At 40.8% G+C, this 21007-nt stretch overlaps 1 protein-coding gene across 1 annotated transcript in view; it reads right to left on the bottom strand.

Moving 5' to 3' along the window:
* Positions 1–1147: 1147 nt before the first annotated feature.
* The window catches only part of LOC114047260 (cell cycle control protein 50C-like), a 45118-nt gene continuing 25258 nt past the window's right edge, over positions 1148–21007 (bottom strand). Inside the window, exons 4-8 of the mRNA XM_027868044.1 lie at positions 18575–18676; positions 13806–13893; positions 12417–12557; positions 7388–7597; positions 1148–1841 (exon numbers count right to left, since the gene is read on the bottom strand). Of these exons, the coding sequence (XP_027723845.1) occupies positions 1654–1841; positions 7388–7597; positions 12417–12557; positions 13806–13893; positions 18575–18676 (729 nt within the window). The 3' untranslated portion in view covers positions 1148–1653. The remainder of the gene's footprint in view (positions 1842–7387; positions 7598–12416; positions 12558–13805; positions 13894–18574; positions 18677–21007) is intronic.

Raw genomic sequence — 21007 nt, 5'->3', positions numbered from 1 at the left:
TATCAATCAAACTACCAAAAGATTCTTTATAGAGCTGGAAAAAAAATAACAAAATTCAACTGGAGGAACAAAAGGTCAAAAATCTCAAGGGAAATAATGAAAAAAGTGGGAAGGAAGGGGTCCTAGGAGTACAGGATCTTAAACTATACTACAAAGCAGTAATCACCAAAATGATTTGGTACTGGTTAAAAAAAAATAGAGATGTCAATCAGTAGAACATATTAGGTATATAACACACAAAAGCAATTAAATCTAGTAGTTTAGTATCCCACCTCCTCTTATTTCTAGTTTCTTCCCTCTGTTAATTATTTCCCATTTCTCCTGCATATAGCTTGTTTATATGTATTTGTTTGCTGGCTGTCTTCCCCATTAGATTGTAAGCTCCTTCAGGGCAAGGACTATCTTTTCCCTCTTTCTATACCCTCAGTGCTTAGCACAGTGTCTGGCATAAAGTAGATACTTAATAAATGATTTTTGTCTAACTGATAAACTCAAAGATCTCAACTCCTGGGTTAAGAGAAAAAAAAGCATTCAACAAAAACTTCTGTAAAAATTGGAAAATGGTCGGATAGAAATTAGATTTAAACCAATACCTCAGACCAATAGCTCCAAATAGATATGATTTAGCTATAAAAATAGAGTTCATCACCAAACAAGGAAGAAAACACAGAAGATAAAACGAATAGTTTTGATTATATAAAACTGAAAAATATTTGCACAAACAGAACTAAATGCAGCTAAGATTAGAAATTAAATGATTAACTGGGGGAAAAAAACTACAAAAACTTTATTTGGGAAGACATATGAACTGATGCAGAGGGAAGTGGACAATTTATATAATAGCAACCACTTTTTAAAGACTTAATATCTTTGATCAAGAGATCTTGATCCACCATAATTCCAAAGAACTGATGATGATCTAAAGTACTACTTCGCTGACAGGGAGATGGTATACTTAGCATACAAAATGAGACACACATCTTTGGACACGGCCAATGTGGAAATTGTATTATTAAACAACTTTCTTTTAAATTGAAGACGTGGTAAGGAGAGAAAACAAATGGTTATTAATTTAAAAATAAAATAAAAATTTTAAAAGAACATAACAGTAGGGTCTCAGAGGTCACCAAGGCTACCTGAGCTCCCTTTAGGCATAATGGCTTCAAATATCTGAAAGAGGAGGCTAGCTCACACAATTTAACATAATTCTCAGGAGGCATTTGATTCTACTTGACCATAACCCATTGTTTTGGTTTATAAATTACCAAATTCATTACTATGGGAACTTTCTAGTGAAACTGAGTAAAGAAAAGAGGTATTAAAATGTACTTTATTCATAAGATTTATTCATATTTTAGTCATATTTATCCTTGCTTACTCATATTTTTTCAATGAAATTACAATATGTGCTACTTAAGATTAATCTGTATTCCCAAATTAGAAAGCATATAGATAATTATTGTGTATTTCATATAGTTCTATTTCTCTTGGGCACCCTGTGCCTGGTTTGGAACTTGGTCACTAAATCCAGTGCACTCTGGTTAGAACAACAGTCACTGCAATTCTTTTCAGGGGTTTTGACTCAGGTGTTAGAAGGTCTGAACATATGCCTTGTCTTGTTCCTTTCCATCTTTGCTTTGACCTTGGCCAGTTTTAACATTGGAAGAATGCCTTCTTCTTTTTCAGTTTTAAGTGGACTGCTGTCATGGAAAAGGCTGCCAGCCACGTCACTGCTCCTGTGGTCGTGTAGGCAATGCCTAGAAAGAAGTTTTTCCCTCCACTCCACATCACTGTGGAAAGGACCACTCCTTTTTCTCCTTTGAATAGGGTAACAGGGAAGTCTGAGAAGATTTGTTAAGGATATGTTTCAGTATTTCACCAATACCATACTATACTAATCTACCAAGGTAAGTAAACTTATCCACAGCACTCAAAACTTCTCCATTTGCTGTAACCAATGGTTCCTTGTATGGATAATGTAGTGGTGGCTGATGGAGCAACTGTGTTTTCTTGGTGTTGATTGTTAGGCCAAGTTCACTTACCTTGGCAGTGTACTTTCCAGGGATGTACACATTGATAATGAGGTTGAAGCACACATTGCCAGAGTTAGCTCAGTGTTTAGGAGGCTCTGAAGGAAAGTGTAGGAGAGAAGAGGTATTAGACTGACTACCAAACTGAAGGTCTATAGAGCTGTTGTGCTGACCTCATTGGTGAATGCCTGTGAAACCTGGACTGTATACTAGTGCCATGCCAGAAAACTGAATCTCTTCCATTTGAATTGTCTTAGGAAGATTCTGAAGATCACCCGGCAGGATAAGGTACCAGACGCTGAGGTTCTTTCTTTCTTTTTTTTGCTATTGTTGTTGTTTTAGGCAATGGGGGTTAAGTGACTTGCCCAGGGTCACACGGCTAGCTAGTAAGTTTCTGAGGCCAGATTTGAACTCAGGTCCTCCTGACTCCAGAGCCAGTGCTCTATCCACTGTGCTACCTAGCTGCCCTGAGGTTCTTTCATGAACTAAACTGCCAAGCATTCAAACTCTACATCAGAGAGCACAACTCTGATGGTCTGGCTATGGTGTTCTAATGCAAAATGTACACTTGCCAAAAAGACCATTTTATGGGGAACTCACACAGGACAAGCGTTCACACGGCGGTCAGAAGAAGTGATACAACGACACCCTCAAGATCTCTCTTAAGAACTTTGGAATTGATTGTGTGACATGGGAGGCACTGGCACAGGACCGCCCAGCATGGTGTGCCATCATTAGGGAAGGTGCTGCGCTCTATGAGCAAAGAAGAATTGAAATAGCTCAAAAGAAATGCAAGATGCACAAATTTAGAGAATTCACCCCAAACGTTCACATGCACTATTTGTGCCCTACCTGTGGTAGAGCATTCCGAGCTCATGTTGGTCTGATCAGTCACAGTCAGACACTCTGAAACGAGACTCTAGTGATGTCATTTTGGTCCTCTTTGAGAACGAAGGACAACCACCACTCTACTAATCTACATCATACTGTATAACATATTATGATGTGATACAATACAATATAATATAAAGCAATAAATGTAATATGTTATGATGTGATATAATACAAATAGCTAAGACTAGCTAGCCCTTATATAGTTCTTTAACATTTACAAAGTGTTCCACATGTGTAATCTCCCTTGATAATCCCAACCCTGTGAGGTAGGTGGTATCATTATTTCCATTTCACAGATAAGGAGACTGCAACAGAGAGAGGACAGAGCACTAGGCCTGGAGTCAGGAAGACCTGCTCAAATGTGGCCTCAAACACTGCTGTGTGACTCCGGGCAAGTCATTTAATCCTATTTGCCTCAGTTTCCTCATCTATAAAATGAGCTGGAGGAGGAAATGGCAAACTGATGGGGTTGGAATCTGGGCCCCAGAAAGGAAAAACCCTGGACTTTCCCACATGGCCAAATCTCTGGCTTTCACATAAGGCTATAATCCCATCAACTGGCCTTTTATTGTGGCTACACCCAATCTCCCCTCCATTGTTTTGCCTCCCTATGCCCCCCCCCCCACCCCCGCCATTTCCCATCCTTAATCCTAGCTAGGCTCCATTCTCCCTTGGCCATGAGTTCCAGGTCCCAGGAGTTCTGTTCTTCCTAGCTTACTAGCCAATCCCATCCAGATCTCCTTACGCCCTTCCTCCCAGCACCCCAAACTACCTGGCCACTCCTAGATCCCTCCCACAATCTTTCTGTATACAAGGTCCATCTTGTCTCTATTTAGACGCTCTGATTCTTAGAATCTAGCCAATAGCCCATAGATGCTCAGATTCCTCAAGAGTCTAGCGAATATGGCAAATCTTCAATAAATCTTATTTTTGGCTACAAGAAGTATTGCATCGAAGTCTTTCGGGCAGGACCCGGGTGTTGTGATTTTGGGATTCCAGGACCCCTAACCTCTAGACTGCATCATGAACCCCTAAATTGCATCAAAACCACTCCAGTATCCTCGCTAAGAAAACCCCCAATGGGGTCATGGAGAGTCTGACAGGACTGAAAAACAACAAAATAACTAAATAAAAATAGAGAGAGAGGGACTGGAACTGTGATTTCACTGGTTACAGAGAACTTTCCTGTCTGTCAGTGTAGGCTATCACTTTTTCTTCACCTTATAATCTGAGTTGTTGTTGAGTTGTTTTTCTGTTGTGTCAGACTCTTCGTGACCCCATCTGGGGTATTCTTGGCAAAGATACTGGAGTGGTTGGCCATTTCCTTTTCCAGTTCATTTTACAGATGAGGAAACTGAGGCAAACAGGGTAAAGCAACTTGCCCCAAGTCAAAGAGCTAATAAGTGTCTGAGGCCAGATTTTGAACTCCAGGCCTGGAACTTTATCCATTGTACCACTTGGCTGCCCATAATCTTAGAGAACTGAGGTAGATGACTTGACCAGGGTAATACAGCCAGCCAGTGGTATCAGATGTGCGACTTGAACTGAGGTCTTCTAAGACTGAAGGTCAACTCTCAATGAACTAAGCTAGTAGGTTCTATTTATCATATAAATAAGCCATTAGCTTTATTTATGTGAGGAGAGACTCTCTCTCTCTGTCTCCAAACCAAACCAAAAGAAAGAACAGTGACACCTACAGCTTTTAGGCTGGATTCATCTTTTGTTTTATGAATTGGGAGCTGGTGGCTAGGTGACTTTCCTCTGCTGACAAGAATCCCGTTAGACTGAAGTGAACCCTCTGGTACTGTCATCCACCAGGAGCGAGCAAAGAAAAAAGAATTGAATGGCAAAACATTTTTTGGTGGGAACATGGGAACTTGGGCTCCTTCCCTTCAGGTTTTTAAAAGTCCAGAACTCCCTAGAGGAGAAAGTGTTTGAAGTCCTGTCTGCTCTCATTAGCATTTAATGACATCATTGTGATTATACTGTGGCCTGAGGTTTTTATACAGCTGGTGCCTTTTGTAAACCAAAATAATAAACAAACAATGGCATCTCTTAGCAACGGAACAGAAGAGAAGCATTTCCCAGCAAGGCCCTGAAAGGCCTCAAATCCCTTGGCAGCTGGCATTTCAGGCACCAGGAAGCTTGATGGGAAACTAGTCCCATTTTCCTTTCAGATCAGCATTCTTCTGACCCCTCAAGCCTCGGGCCTCATCTCTAGCCATCAGCAGCCTTTTCCCTGCCCTTCTTGGAGACTGTCCAATTCTAGCTTGCCTTTGCATGGCAATATGAAGGTCTTCTCGCAGGTTGAACGTCTTTTCCCCTGAGTAGTAATTGGGTGTTTCTCAGCCTCCAACTTCGCCAGAGAGATGGAAAAAAACCCCCCAAAAACCAACCTACGACTCTCATCTTCAGCAAAGCTGAAAAGTAGATGGTAGTGCCACCATTTTTTTTAAACCACTGGTCACCAATATGATTTCATCGATGTGGAAAGCTAGAGTTGTCAGGAGCAGTGAGAGATTGATTTGGCCAGCACTTGAACTCAGGTCTTCCTGTCCCCCAAGCCAGCTCTCTATCCGTTAAGCCATGCGGCCTCTCATCCCCACGTCATAGAAGGAGAGATGAAAGCCCAGATAGGTGAACAGATTTGCCCATCATTGCTCACAGAATGGCAGAGAGGGAAGTCAGACAGTCTTCAGACTGTCTAGGGATCTAGGGATCTTTCTACTTACTGCTTAGGCTCTGTTATTACCTAGAGGTAGTACACTGGGCCTGGAGTCAGGAAGACTTGAGTTCAAATCCAGCCTCAGATACTTACTAGCTGAGTAACCCTGGGCAAGTCACTTTAAAAAAAAAAATCTCCATTTGCCTCAGTTTCTTCAACTGTAAAATGAGAATAATAATAGCACCTACTTCCTAAGGTTGTTGGGAGGAGCGAATGAGATAGTATTTATAAAGTGCTCAGCATAGTGCCTGTTACATAGTAGGTACCACATAAATGTTTATTCCTTTCCTTTTTCCCCCTCCCTGAGAAGATAAGACTTTCCTCAAAGTTGTGATTTTGGGAATGTTGTAGGGGAATCCTGTTCTAATATAGGCTGTACTATACTGAAAGTTATTCTGACTCAGTGACCCACTGTTTTCAGGGACCTGCTTGTGAATCCGTGTAGGGGGAGGCTGTTAGGGGATGCATCCCTTGCTATTTTTCAGATAACTACCTGTGGTTTGTACCCTGACCTGATAAATATCACGTGTAGGCCACTGGGGAGGAACTGAGATGCAATGGCCCATTCTCTTTTACTGATGTGAACCTATCTGAATTGTCTTTATCTCATTACAAAAGTTATCAATAAAAACTGGCTCCATCTTGAATCCTCTGCTGATCTCCAATGATCAGCCCATCGATGTGTTGCTACCTTGATGTGCTTTTAATAAACTCCTTTTAATTTTCTTTATCCTGTTTTGCCTCATTAATTAGGGTGGAAGCCTGAGCAAAGAATTCTACTTTTAACAACTAGCTGCACTCTGAGATTCTTTTCACCTCTGAATTATGACCTATGTCTTTGGAGGGAATATTCCCATCAATGAGATCATGGATCCCAGGAAAGGCAGTGTGGGGCAGTAGAGAGAGCACTGAACATGGAGGACCAAATTTGGAGTTACTGGACCTGAGTTCCACTCTTGCCTTTGTTACTTACTATCTGTGTTACCTTGACCAGGGTAACATCTCTGTCACTTTCTTCATCTGTAAAATTAGAGGGTAGGGGGAGACTAGATGACCGCTAAGGTTCCTTTCTGTTTTAAAGCTATGATCCTCTGAAGTACTGAAACACTGACATACAGACAGAAGTTACTGCACATTCTACTACATGGGTGAGGTAGAGGGAGTTAGGAGAGAGGAATAATTCGCCATCTTCCAAACAACTATGTGGTGGGGTCAACAGCAGGGTCACTTAAGTGATGAGTTATGGGTTTGTCTCATTTCCTCCCCTATTTTTGTGAGGCCAAAACATTAAACAGTACCTCAACCGCTGACTTAATTTGGACAAATTAAATCACATTAAAAAAATTTTTTCCCTACCACCATATTGGGCATTACATTGTACTAGACATTCAAAGAGAAAAAGATTAGATTTGTTGTTTAGTCATTTTTAGTCCTATCTGACTTTCCATGGCCCCATTTGGGGTTTTCTTGGCAGAGACACTGCAGTGGTTTGCCATTTCCTTCTCCAGCTCATTTTACAGATGAGGAAACTGAGGCAAATAAAGTTAAGTGACTTGCCCAGGATCATACCATTAGCAAGTGTCTGAGGCTGGATTTGAACTCAAGAAGATGAGTCTTCCCGTCTCCAGGCCCCGTTATTCCATCCATTGTGCCCTTTACCTGCCCTTAAAGATTAGATAGTATGCCTTTAAAACACTTTCCCCTCATCCTCTGAAGGGAGCAGCTGGAGAAAGGATACTGTAGGATATGTCTAGGCTGTAATTCCCGGCAGGGAGGCCATCGGCAAACTGCTGGATTCTGTGGATGCGCCTGTATAGCTTTTTGAAAGTGGGAAGGGCTGCTACCCGCATCCAGACAATGAAGTCACTGTTGAGGAAACCATTGTTTTCTGGATTCCCTTGGTCCAACTGATAAACAGGCTTCCTCCAGTAAGGAGGCTTGACAGTTCCTGTGGAAAGAAGTCAAAGGATTCGGTGGAGACAGGCTGCCAGATGACACAGTAGATTAAGCACAGGTCTTGGAGTCAGGAAGACTTGAGTTCAAATCTGCCCTCAGACACTTACTAGATGTATGACCTCAGTTTCCTCACCTGTAAAACAGGGATAATAACACACCTATCCCACAAGGTTGCTGTGAGGATTAAATGAGATAATAATAGTAAGGAGCTCAGCACACAAAGTGCCTGGCACATAGTAAGAGCTATGTAAATGTTGTTATTATTATTATTTTGAGTGGAACGCCACCAGGCTGCCCAGGGAGGTTTGAGTTGATCCAGGTCAGTAAAACAGAGTAGGTTAAAGCTTTCAGGACTGGGCCACTACTGGGCTTTGGCCACTGGACTTCCAGTCTGGGCAAGATAGGGAGATATAAGCTCTTAAAGAAAAAAAAGCTTCTACTGTACATATGTGAGCAGAGCACTGTGCTTGCTGCTGGAGAGAGACAAAGTTTATATAATCAATCAACATGCATTTATTCCACCCTTGCTATGTTCTAGGCACTGTACTAGGCCCTGCAGAGACAAATGCAACAGTCTCTGCCCTGAAGGAGTTTACCTTCTACTGGGGGAGACAAAAGGACATAGAAGAGGATAGTAAAAATAAATACAAGGGAATTTATATGTAGGGGAGAGATCTAGCAGCTGGGAGGAATCAGCTAAGGCTTCATGTGGAAGGTGGTACTTGAGGTAGGCTTCGAAGGAAATTAGAGATTATAAGAGACAGAAATGAGGAGGGAATGCACGCCAAACATCAGGCACAGCCAGTGCAAAGATAAGGAAATGGAAAATGAAACGTGTATGAGGAATAGCAAGAGAGCCAGTTTGGCTGGGCTGTAGAGTATACAAAGCAGAATACTGTGCTGTTGTTGTTGTTAGGACATTTCTGTTGTGGCCGACTCTTCATGACCTCATTTGGGGTTTTCTCGGCAAAGATACTGGCATGGTTTGCCATTTCCTTCCCCAGCTCATTATACAGATGAGGATACTGAGGTAAACGGTGAAGTGATTTGTCCAAGGTCACACAGCTAGTGAATGTCTCAGGCCATATTTGAGCTCAGGTCTTCCTGATTCCAGGCCCAGTACTCTATCCATTGTGCCACCTAGCTGCTCACTCTAAATTTAAAAAAAAAAAATTTTTGGCCAGGCAATGGGGTTAAGTGACTTGCCCAGGGTCACACAGCTAGTAAGTTTCAAGTGTCTGAGGCTGGATTTGAACTCAGGTCCTCCTGTCTCTAGGGCCAGTACTCTATCCACTGCACCACCTAGCTGCCCTTGCCCACCCTAAATTTAATGAATACTTGTTGAATGAATGAACATTTGACAGACAGAGACATTGCGGAACCAAATACTCTACTCATTCAGCATCCTGTTGTTCCAAGAGTTGTGAATTAGATTCTGGAAATGAACTCACACTAAGAGTCTGAGCATATGACTACTCAGACCAGGGTTTAGGGTCCAAGAGGGGAATTTTGCATTCATTTTTATTAAATAATATCTTATTCAATGTATTCTATCGTCCTAATCTGTTGAGATCTTTTTGGATTGGGATTCTGGCATCCAAAATGTTAGCTATCTCTCCAATACAAAAGGAAATGGGTTATAAAATTAATAATCATGGAGAATTTTAATGCCCCACTATGATAATGATAAATCAGGCAAAAAGATTAAGAAATAAATTACAGTGCTAAATAGAGTATTAAACAAATTAGATTCAATAGATACATGAAGAGAACTCAAGGGGAAAACCAAAGAGTATACATTTTTCAAAAATACATATGCAACATGCACAAAAGTTGATCTGGCTTCAGGGGTGGGCTGGAGCCAGCTTGAACTGGTTCTTGAAAGTTGATTGTTAAATTTTTAGTGTGAGTATTTACTCCTCAGAAATAGGCAAACACTACAAATCAGGGCTTGATTTATCGTTTTGTGGATTGTCTAGACTCAAAAAAGTGATGGAGAAAACGTTAATGCAGATCAAACTTAAAAGTGTGTTGTGTGGACTTTTTTTCTCAGAGAGCTGATTGTAAAAAAATTTATCAGCACACCATTGTCTGGATTGCAAAGAAGGTATGAATAAATATAGAAAAATAGAAATCCTCTGTACTACATTCATGACTAATAACACACTGGAGTTAGCAGTAAATACTAGGAACAAAATATGTAAACCCAAGCTAACGCTAAAAGACTATTTATTGAATAATCCATAGGTGAAAAAATGGAAAATAATAGATCATATCAAAGACAATAATAATATGTATATTTCATATAAAAATCTATAGTATGCAGCCAAGGCAGGGGCAAACATATTGATCTGAATACCCATATCAAAAAGAAAACAAAATAGAAAACTAATGAAGTAAGTCTGCATTTTGAAAATGTAGAAAAGGAGGAAAAGTAATGTGCCAACAGAAAAAGAGAGAACTAGCCAAAATAAGAGTTCAGATTAATATAAAAGAAAAGAAGAAAACAATTGAAATGATAAATAAAGCTAAAAGTTGATCATTTGAAAATACCAATAAAATTGACGGTCAATGAGCAACTCTAATTAAAAATAGAAGAGAACCTATGTTCATAAAATTCAAAATGAAAAAATCATTTTTATACATCACCAAGAAAAATCAAGAGAAACTTATAGAGGAATGTCATTGACAATAACAACAAAAATACATCAAACATTAGGCTTTAGTCTATCTAGATATATAAGAAGTATATGCTAATACAATTGCAAAATTATTTTGACAGAAATCAAGAACTGAACAAGTGGAGGGTTTTTTTTGTATGTGATTAAGTAGAATTAGCATAATGAAAATTTGTTGTTGTTCAGTTGTGTCCAATTCTTTGTGACCCCACGGACCATAGCACGTCACTACTGTCTATGGGGTTTTCTTGGCAAAGATACTGGAGTGGTTCACCATTTCCTTCTTCAGTGGATTAAAGGCAAGCAGGTTAAGTGACGTGTGCAGGGTTACATAACTAATAAGTGTCTGAGGCTGGATTTGAACTCAAATCTTCTTGACTCCAGGCCCAGGGTTCTATCCACTGAGCTACTCAGCTGCCTCATAATGAAAACAAGATTCTCCAAATTAATTTATATATTTAGTGCAATTCCAATAAAAATACCAGAAGGTTACTCAATAGAATTAAATCCTAACAAAATTCATATGGAAAAGTACTCAGGCAAAAATATCCAGAATAGTTATGAAAAAGAACAGCTGAAGGGAAGTTGGGCCCAGTATATTTTAAATGTATTGTAAGGCAATAATTGCAAAAGCTTTTGGGCACTAGGGGGAAAATAGAGAAATAAATTGATGGAATAAAGTATAGAATGCAGAAATAGAACTTGAAACACACAAGAGATTAGTGTTTCATAAAAATCACACTAAAACATTGGGAAATTTCATCATTATTCAATAAAAACCTATGGGAAAATTGGCTGGATCTCAATCTATTTTTTGGTCACTCTGCTATCCAGTTTTCCCAATCAGTTTTTATTAAGTAATGATAACTTAACAGACTTTCCACTCTTGTAAAGCCTGCCCTATGACATTCAGGACATGTAAGTCTTAATGCAAGGAGGAGGGAAGTTTTCAGTCACATGGTTTACAGATGGGACCATTCTCCCCTCCAGAGAAATCCAACTTTCCTTTCCAAGTGTGGGACACTTGGTGTGAACAAAAAAATGTGCTCAGTCTAGTTGGATTAACCTTCCTCATGTTTTTGTATGTTTCCACCTCCACTCCTGAAACTCTTCTTAATGAGAGAGGTTTCCTTCATGGAAAAAAACAAGGATGTTCTTCCACCTTCACTTGGTTGATACCATCCTTCTCTGCCCCACAGTGGTTTGATTTGGGAATACTAATTGCTGTGGGTGAAATGATCAGACTTTTTGCTGCCACTGCTTCAACATTCTTCCCCATGGTCTGCCCGGGGTACCCCAGAATATCCTATCCTGGGGACAGGAAAAAAATCAACTTTCTCTGAGTACCAGGTTCGTCTATGTTGTATTTCAAAGACAATAAGCAGCCATATTAACTACTGGTTTTCTCTGCTGTGCATCACAGCCCATCCAGGAAAACTATAGTTCTTCCTAGGAACCAGGAGGCCAATTAGGGAGAAAATAACAAGTCATCTTTACTTAATGTCTCAATGGGAAGGACACTAAATACTAAACAAAAGAGTTTATATTTTATCCTAAGGGCTTGGGAAACTAATAAGCCGGGGAGTGACATGGTCAGAACTATACTTTCGGGCTTTTAATCAGATGGCTGTGTGGAAGGTGGATTGGAGATGGAAGATTAGGGATGGAAGAGACTAAATGAAGGGAGACCAGTGAGGAAGTTATATAAGAGTTCAGTGGAGGCCTGGACTGTGGTGACCTCAAGGTAAGAATAAAATTGGGGAAAGGTCATGATCTTAAAGGGTGAACCAGAGAGAGGCCATGCCAGGTCAAACCAGAGTTAATCAGAATAACAAATCCACAGGGCAGGGCTGGGTGGAAGGAAAGAATGAAGAATTCCAGTCATTCCCAAGCTGCAGAATCAGTACAGAATTTATGAAGAAAATATACTACAAAAGGGGACAGTAGGCATCTGAAAGATGGTGGTTTATCCCACTTACTTACCTACCTAAAATATTACTTTACGGTGACAAGCTGCTGGTCATGCTCCTACCATACATTGCTCATTGCCATGTATAGTAGGACTGAATGTTTTCCCCCAACTACCCTTTATAAGTGAGATAAAATGACAATGGCAGTGTTAATGGACCTTACCTGCAAATGCACTGGCAAGGTTACTGGACTTGGGATTCTGAAACTTGACATGCTTATCAGTCCACCATGTAATATCACTGCTGAGTAGTGGGACGTTGATTCTTGTAGATGAGTTAGGGTAGTATGACAGAAGAATAGTGTCTGTAGGGAAATCCAAAGAAACTTCATCATGTGCAATGGTAAATTCTCTGGTGTTGTAACACACACATAGCAAGGCTTTTGGCATGCATAGCTGTACTCAACCCCTAGCTAAAAGTCCATTCTCTAGACCTACTACCAATCATTACTCAATTACTTTTTTTCCCTTTTGTGTACATCCTATGACTATTCTGGGTGGTTAGTATTGGTACAAAATTCCTATTACCTTTTAAAACCAGAAATGACACTAAAACCTACCAACCAGCTCCTAATCACTATTTTATGTGCCAGACTTGCTGGACCCCTTTCCAACCCCCATTTTTGTTGTTCCCTCTCCAGTCCTCTTATTTTTGTTCATATTGTCACCTAGACCTGTCACAGATTCTCCTTTCCTCCCCTTCCTCTTTCCCAACCCCCAATTAAACAATCTATTTAAAGAGATGCTTATTAAACCCTTTTTATGTTCAGGTCATTATGATTCCCTCACTGTTGATGTACCTTCCTTCTTTCAAGGCCTAACTCATATTCTCTTTCATGAATCTTTCCCTAGCCCTATGATCTCTTTAAGGTGAAAGAGATTTCTCATAGTATTTTGCTTAAACCTCTCCTTAGCACGTATCTTACTCTTCCTTCCTTAATAGTCATTGGCAGATCGGTCTCCCCACTCCAATTACTCCTTGATCTTTGTCCTACCTCTCTTTGTATTTTATATAATTGGTTCTTAATCATTCTTTTCTAAGTTGACTGAATTGGGAAAATAATAAAGTTTAGGAAGATTTTAATACACATATGACTATCAAAAGCAATCAGAACTGATTTTTCTTCCAGTGAATACTCCAATTGTGTTTGGTTCAAATTAACAGACTCCTCTTTATAATCTTTGGAAGCAAGGTGGTATTGTGGAAGAATCCCCAAATCTCTCTGGGTCTCAGTTTGCTCATTTGTAAACTGAGGTGGTTAGGTTAGATGATCTGTAAGGCCTCCTCCAGTTTTCATTTTATGTTTATGTCTACGTCTATTCATTTGCAACCTGAGTACTATAATCCAGTGCTCAATGTAGGAATTCAAATAAAGTCAATTCAATAACTATTCATTGCTGTGCACAGGATGTCATGCCAAGTGAGGAAGAATGCATTCTGGAAATGGATATTTTAAAAAGTGAAATTTTGCTGCAAAGGTGGTGATCTGGACATTTTAACTGATTGAACTCATTGAAGTGGATAAACCCAAAGGATGGCAGAAGACACCTACCATTGAACATGCTGTTGGCAATGGCACCGCAAGGAGCGATGGGTATATCATTGGAAACCCTCTGGAACGGAGCGCAGTTCTCAACATTCTAAATTCAAGATGACACAAAAATGAGGAATGCCTTTTGTCTGATTACTTGGGTTGTTGGAAGAGAGAAAACTAGCAGCAACCGAGACCAAGGAATGTGATGTTTTTTCTAAAGTTTCTTATTCAGTGTTTATAAGGAATGTTCCACAATTTATATTTTGTAAGAAGGATGTACGTTTGCAGAAAGTGAGGGGGAGAGGGACAATTAATGCAAACTGTTTCAAAAATATGCTACAAAATGGTGGTCATTTTCATGTGACTACATAAAAAATATGTAAAAATATTTTCCTTAAGTAGCAATTCACATGTTCCCAGACAAAACTGCTTAAGCCTCAGTAAGTTTTCTACTCCAGGTCTGAAAAGACTGCCTTCTTAGCAAAATGTATTTTTCCAGAGCTAATGTTAGCAGTGAAGTAGAGATCAGTTTCTTTATATAACTCAGGAAGTTCTAAAGCTTCATTGAGGGGTCTCATTATAAGGAGGTAGAGCTGATGAGCAGAAATGATACCTACCACTCCTTTTATTCACTAAGCCCTGTGATGTTCATGAAGGAAGGTACAAGCATTCATACTCAAAGAGGTGAATTAGGTTCATACCACTGTTCTAAAGCAGGAAAACATGGCCAATCATCCATAGTTTGTTCAGTCCCAACCCCCAAATTCTCCAAAAATGAAAATAGCGATTTTTCTTTAGGAAAATCCTAGCCAGTGGACAGATTTCTGGCTTTACTTTCTGTATTATTCTTGCCAGGCCCACACTGGGGCTGGGATCTGCCATGTTCTAGAACAGAGAGTTCTATTGCCCAGATTTAGAATTGGAAGGGACCTCAGAAGTTTTCTAGTCTTACCCTTACCTCAAGAATTCCTTCTACCATATTCCTGATAAATGGTCATCCTTCCCCATTTGGCCAATTGTATTTTTTAGAAACTTGTTTTCTATGGTTGATTTTTGTCCTCCTTTTTTCCAGGCTATTGACTTTCTCTTGCATACCTCTCATTTTTTCTTCTACCTCTTTCATTTGACTTTTAAAATCCTTCTTGAGCTCTTCTAAGAAAGCTTTCTGGGCTTCAGACCAGTTCATATTTCCTCTTGAGGTTCCAGATGTGGGTTTGTTGACAATGTTGTCCTCTTCAGAATTTCTGCCTTAATCTTCACTCTTCTCATAATATCAGTCTATCATATGTTTCTTTTTGCTCATGGTGTTTACTTATTTCCTGGCCTTTAAAGAGATTGAGCTCTCTTGCTGGGGAGCAGAGGGCACTGACCCAACCTTCTTGTGCTGGGAGCCTAGGACCTGGTCACTGGCTTTGTGTGCTGGGGCCTCCAATGTTGGCAGTTCGAGGCTGTAGGGTTCTAGCAGCTTACCTGGTATTGGGCTGGAATCAGCAAGGCTAGAACTCTAGGGTAACTCTAGGTTGCCTGCTTTTCCTTTCCTTTCACTTTCTTCAGCTCCTTTCAGATGGATGTTGCAGAGTCTTTATCTGCCTGGGGCCCTTTGTAGTGCTGCTTCCCTTATTTTTGCTAAGGCACTGGGAGACCCGGTTGCTGTAGAATGCTGAGGGTGCCGAGGCACCAGGTGGTTTTCCAAGCTGGTTTCCACCAGTTACCCTGCCCTCACTGAGGCACTTGGGGGTCCAGGTGTTGGTGTTTGCCTGGTCTACCACCTGGGCTTCGGGATCTCCTCCTGGTATGCTGAGGTGGGGCTTTCTGCTAGCTTGCTGGGAGGCCTCCCATTCTGTACTGTTTTCCTTGCCCCAGGGCAAGAGGGGCCTTTCCTGTTAATCCCTCAAGCTACCTGGGCTACAGGACTGCTGCACCCCATCTTTCTTCTGGTCCAGCTGTTCCAGGGTTTTTCCTTGGGCGATATTTTCTGGGTTTTCAGAGGTTATTATGGGAGGGTAAGAGTGCCTTACCTCTTACTTCACCATCTTGGCTCTATCTTTGCAATTTCTATCCATTGCTCCTGCCACCTGGAACCAAGCAGAGCACACCTGATCTCCTCCATGACAGTCCTTCAGGTACCTACAGAGTATGAGACTCCCACTAACTTTTCTCTTTTCTAAACAGTCCCACTTCCTTCAACCCATCCTTCAGTGGCATTGTTTTGGGTCTCCTCATCATCCTGGTCATGCTCCTCTGAACCCACTCCAGCTTGTCCTTTGGTCACTGTTGTTTTTCTGGACCTGTGATTTCACTGGTATCAGGAGCTCTCAGAGGAAAAACTCTCTTTGCAGATGCAAATCACCAACTTTTCTTCAATGTATAGTCTTAGACAATTGCCTGAGGTATTAGGAGGTGATCTTGACTGGCCCAAGATCACAAAGTGGCTGTGTGTGTCAGAGGCAGATCTTGAACGATCCCAGGTCTTCCTGACTCAGGAGCTGACTCTTTATCTAATATATTACATTAGTTCTCGATATCTTCCCTGAAGGGCAGCTAGGTGGCGCTGCAGTGGATAGAGTGCTGGGCCTGGAATCAGGAAGACTCATCTTCCTGAGTTCAAATCTGGCCTCAGACACTTACTAGCTGTGTGACCCTAAGCAAATCACTTCACCATGTCTGCCTCAGTTCCTCATCTGTCAAATGATCTGGAGAAGGAAATGGCAAACCATTCTAGTATCTTTGCCAAAAAACCCCAAATGGGGTCACCGAGAGCGAGACATGACTCAATAACAACAAATTCTTCCCATAATAGAGCACCCACAATTCAGCACACTAGACTAAAGTCCAAGTTGAACATTTCCTTTGTCCATTCATCTTACCCCCCAACTCTAGCAGGCTGTCTCGTCTTCTGACTTGCTGATTTTAAATAAAATCTCATTTAAACCAAGCACCTTAGCACTGATAATTCAGAGGATAGAATATCTGATATCGTTTGGGAAGAAGGGAGTAGTGATGAATGGAATCTGATTTGATTACAGCTTCTCAGGGAAATCCTGATCAACAAATCACTTCCTATCAATGTTACGCTCACAACCAATCAATATGGCTAGCTTGTCTACTAGGCAGAGAAAGCTACTCAATTGGAAACTCTCTTTTTAAAAATTTTTTGGGGGGCTAGGCAATGGGGTTAAGTGACTTGCCCAGGGTCATACAGCTAATAAGCGTTGTGTCTGAGGCCAGATTTGAACTCAGGTCCTCCTGAATCGATGGCCAATGCTTTATCCACTGTGCCACCTAGCTGCCCCCAATTGGAAACTCTTAGGGACATTTCAAGTCTAGATTCTGAGACCCTGGAGATGAATGATTCTAGGGTTATCACTAGATAGGTCCTCTGATCCTCGCAACCAACCAATATGGCTAGCTCCTCTACTAAGACTTCAGAGTGAGCTGGAAACTCTTACAGAGATATTTCAAGTCTAGATTCTGAGACCCCAGAGATTAATGATGCTGGGGTTATTACTAGATACGTCCTCCAGATAGTTCCTTGCCTTCTCTACTATCTTTTAAAAATGTTTTGTTGGTGTCTTTTGTTTTTTACATACCATTTACATAGTCATTTCCCAATATATCATGCCCATTGGGCAAAGAAAAAACACAGTCAGGAAAAACTGGTAAAGTATCCTACGTTGGACAGTATATGCAAAAATCTACCCCCATTGCCTCCCACCTCTCTTGTAGGAGGAATAAAGTCTGTCTCAATGTTACTTCTACAGATACAAGATTGGCCATTGTATTTTATCTGAGTTCAGTTGCTTTCTAGTATTGTCTCCAACATCTTCTATGAGTCATCTGTTCTCATCCAAAGTTGAAGCCTCCCTAGGTGGGGAGCAAGGAATGGATGGAGCCAGAAATTTCCCTCGTGTGTGGGAAGGGGTAGTGCTAAAATAATAGGCAACAAGTCGAAAATAGTAACAAGGGATACGGGATGATTTTAAGGGAGAGAGAGGGAAAGCTCTGCTTATATGGGAAGCACAGATAATACATTAGGAATATGGAGGTAAGAGTGAATGAACATATCATCCAGGGTTAGGGTGTAGAGCACAATACCAAGATTGTATCAGGAGCCTGAGCTCCTCCATAAATGTTGCTTCAATTTGCTGCACTCAACTAACTTTGTTTCTTTGTTTCCTTCTCTCTCTCTCTTCCTTCTTTCTTTCTTTCTTTCTTTCTTTCTTTCTTTCTTTCTTTCTTTCTTTCTTTCTTTCTTTCTTTCTTTCTTTCTTCCTTCCTTCCTTCCTTCCTTTCTTTCTTCCTGAGTAAATCAGGCTTAAGTGACTTGCCCAGGGTCACACAGCTAAATCTGAGGCTGGATTTGAATTCAGGTCCTCCTGACTCCAGGGCCAGTGCTCTATCCACTATGACTCCCAGCTACCCCATGCACTCAACTTACTTCAGATGTGGCTACATCTTTACATCTTAGCTATTGTGTCATAGTCTGGCTGATTAGCTGTTGGATTCAGAGTCAGGAAAACTTAGGTTCAAATCCCACCTTAGATGCTTTCTAGCTGAGTGACGCTCGGGAAGTTACTTAAACTCTCTAGGCCTCAGTTTCTTCATCTGGAAAAAGAGAGGGAGGAGAGTCAATAATCTTTAAATCTATGGTCCTATTATGATCTGTTCTCCATAGAAATAACCATCTCTAAGTAATTACACAATTTCCTTCTACTTCCTCAGATTTAAAGACCAACAGAATAAAAACACCTGAGAGTTAAGTCAATGATTTTAAAGGAAGTTTTTACCGTAATATCTTCTCCCAAAAGCTGGCGATTATTTCTGGAAATAATATATCGGCGATAGTTCTGATAGAAGTTGTACAGTTTATAGTACATGTATACATTGCCCTTGGAGGAGAAAAAGAAATGAATAATGGGAGATTAAGAAAAGGTAAATGGAATATTAGTGAGCATGAATAAGAGCTTTAAACAGTAATATACTGGAGCCAGTTCATAATGGCTCAGAAGAGCTGATTGTTAAATTTTCAGTGTGAGCATTAATACCTCAGAAATCAGCAAACTATAAATCAGGGCTTGATTAATTGTTTTGTTGATTGTCTAGACTTTAAAAAGTAGTGGAGAAAAAAATTTTTTGTGTGTATACACATACATATTCACACAGACATACATTTCCCCCCCTAGAGAGTCCGTTGTTAAACATTTACCAGCATACCTTGGCTGCATTTTCCTAAAAAAAGGCATCATGGCAGAGCATTCTTGGGGAGCTGAAAGGCTCTTCATGTTTCATGGATCTCCCAAAAAGTCTACCACAGTCACTCAGCATTGGCAAATTCTAGCCCAGAAAAAGGTCTTAATGGTTACTAAACCTTTTCTTTCTTATGTTTATACAATGAAGGAGGTAGCTGTTTTGGCACAGTAGATTAAGGGTCAGCCTTGGAATAAAGAAGACCTGGGTTCAAGTTCTATCTTGGACAATACTGGCTGCCTAACTAGAGTCAAGTCACTCATGACCCCCTGCAATTCTCTAAGATTAAGTTACAGAGGAGTTAGCAAGCTGCATTAATGGAGGCATTTCCTGCTCTAGGATTGAGATCAGAATCTTTCTCCTCCTTCTCTTTCTCCTTCTTCTCCTTCTCCTTCTTCTTCTCCTCCTCTTCCTCTCTCTCTCCCTTCTCTCTCTCTTTCTCTCTTTTTCTGTCTCTCTCCAGAGTTAAAGTAGATGACAAAGCATTAAAGTCATGTGTTTTTCAAGCAAATACACCCCCCCAAAAAATCTTTTAAAATAGCTTGTTTATGTGGCACTGATCATATATAGTGAATAATTGCTGTACTTGGAGTCAGGAAGAACTGGTTCAGACACTAACCATGACTAGCAGTGTGTACCTGGGCAAATCACTTCCTATTTTTGGGGTCTTATTTTTTTCCTATAAAAACAATCCTAAGTTACTTGCTTGAGCTCTCCCCCAAACCCCTCCAAATACCTGTAAAAAATGGCTCTAAACAAATTTTAAAGCAGCAGAACCCACAAAAAGACAGAGTGAAACAAATATCCTGCCCAAGACAACCTGGATGGTTGATCAGAAAGGTATATCTCGCCCAGTGGGGAGAGGAGTGCAGTTTGGTGTGGGCGCGCAGGCAAACAGGCCTGGAGCAGGCCTCAGAGGACTGAATCACAGGCAGCTGTGATGATTTACAGACTTCTCAACCTATGAACGCCAAAGACAACTTATAAGGTCAGTGGGAAAAGTCTGTGACTGTGGTGAGAGAGAGAGAGAAGTACGGTCCCAGCCCCAGTCCCCAAGTGCAGCCCTGTGTGGCAGCTGCTTCCAGAGCTTCCAGCCCACAGACTGAGGGGGAATTGAGTGGCTGATCAGAGGGAGATTGCAGGGATCTCTTTGCTGGTGCAGGACTCTCTTGCTTTGCCCGTGCTTGGATCTGGGTCACAGTTCTGGGTGGCGGTCCTGAGGCAAGGAGGAGCTCTGGTGTAGTGGAGCTTGTTGTGGTGGTGGAGAGGAAATCCTCCTCACAGTTCCAAGGCAGAAAAGAGTGCTTGTGGTCACTCATAGACCAGAGCACAGGCCAAGAAAGGAGTAAACATCTCACCCTTGATCATACCACCTTGGAAGAACTGGAAATTTATAGGTCCCTAGAAGTATCTCTGAAAACAGCTGCACAAAACCCCAGAAGCTTGGGACAGTACATTCTCCACAGTGGAAGCAAACCCTTACCTTAACAAAGAGTTTATAACTCAAGTAATTGGCTGGGATCATGAGTAAGCAGCACAAAAAGAGTCAGACCATAGAATATTACTTTGGTGACAAGGAAGATCAAACCATACAACAAGAAGAAGACAACAAAGTCAAAGCTCCTACATCCAAAGCCTCCAAGAAAAATACGAATTGGTCTCAGGTCACAGAAGAGCTCAAAAAAGATTTTGAATATCAAGTAAGAGAAGTAGAGGAAAAACTGGGAAGAGAAATGAGAGTAATGTAAGAAAATCATGAAAAACAAGTCAACAGCTTGCTAAAAGAAGTCCAAAAAAATACTGAAGAAAATAACACCTTAAAAAATAGCCTAACCCAAATGGCAAAAGAGGTCCCAAAAGCCAATGAGGAGAAGAATGCCCTAAAAAGCAAAATTGGCCAAATGGGAAAGAAAGTCCAAAAGCTTACTGAAGAAAATAGTTCCTTAAAAATTAGAATGGAGCGATTGGAAGCT

This window comes from Vombatus ursinus, unplaced genomic scaffold (assembly GCF_900497805.2).
Source record: "Vombatus ursinus unplaced genomic scaffold, bare-nosed wombat genome assembly UNPS02001419.1, whole genome shotgun sequence".
NCBI lineage: Eukaryota > Metazoa > Chordata > Mammalia > Diprotodontia > Vombatidae > Vombatus > Vombatus ursinus.
The sequence above is the reverse complement of the archived record's forward strand: the minus strand, read 5'-3'. Positions and strand labels throughout refer to the sequence as shown.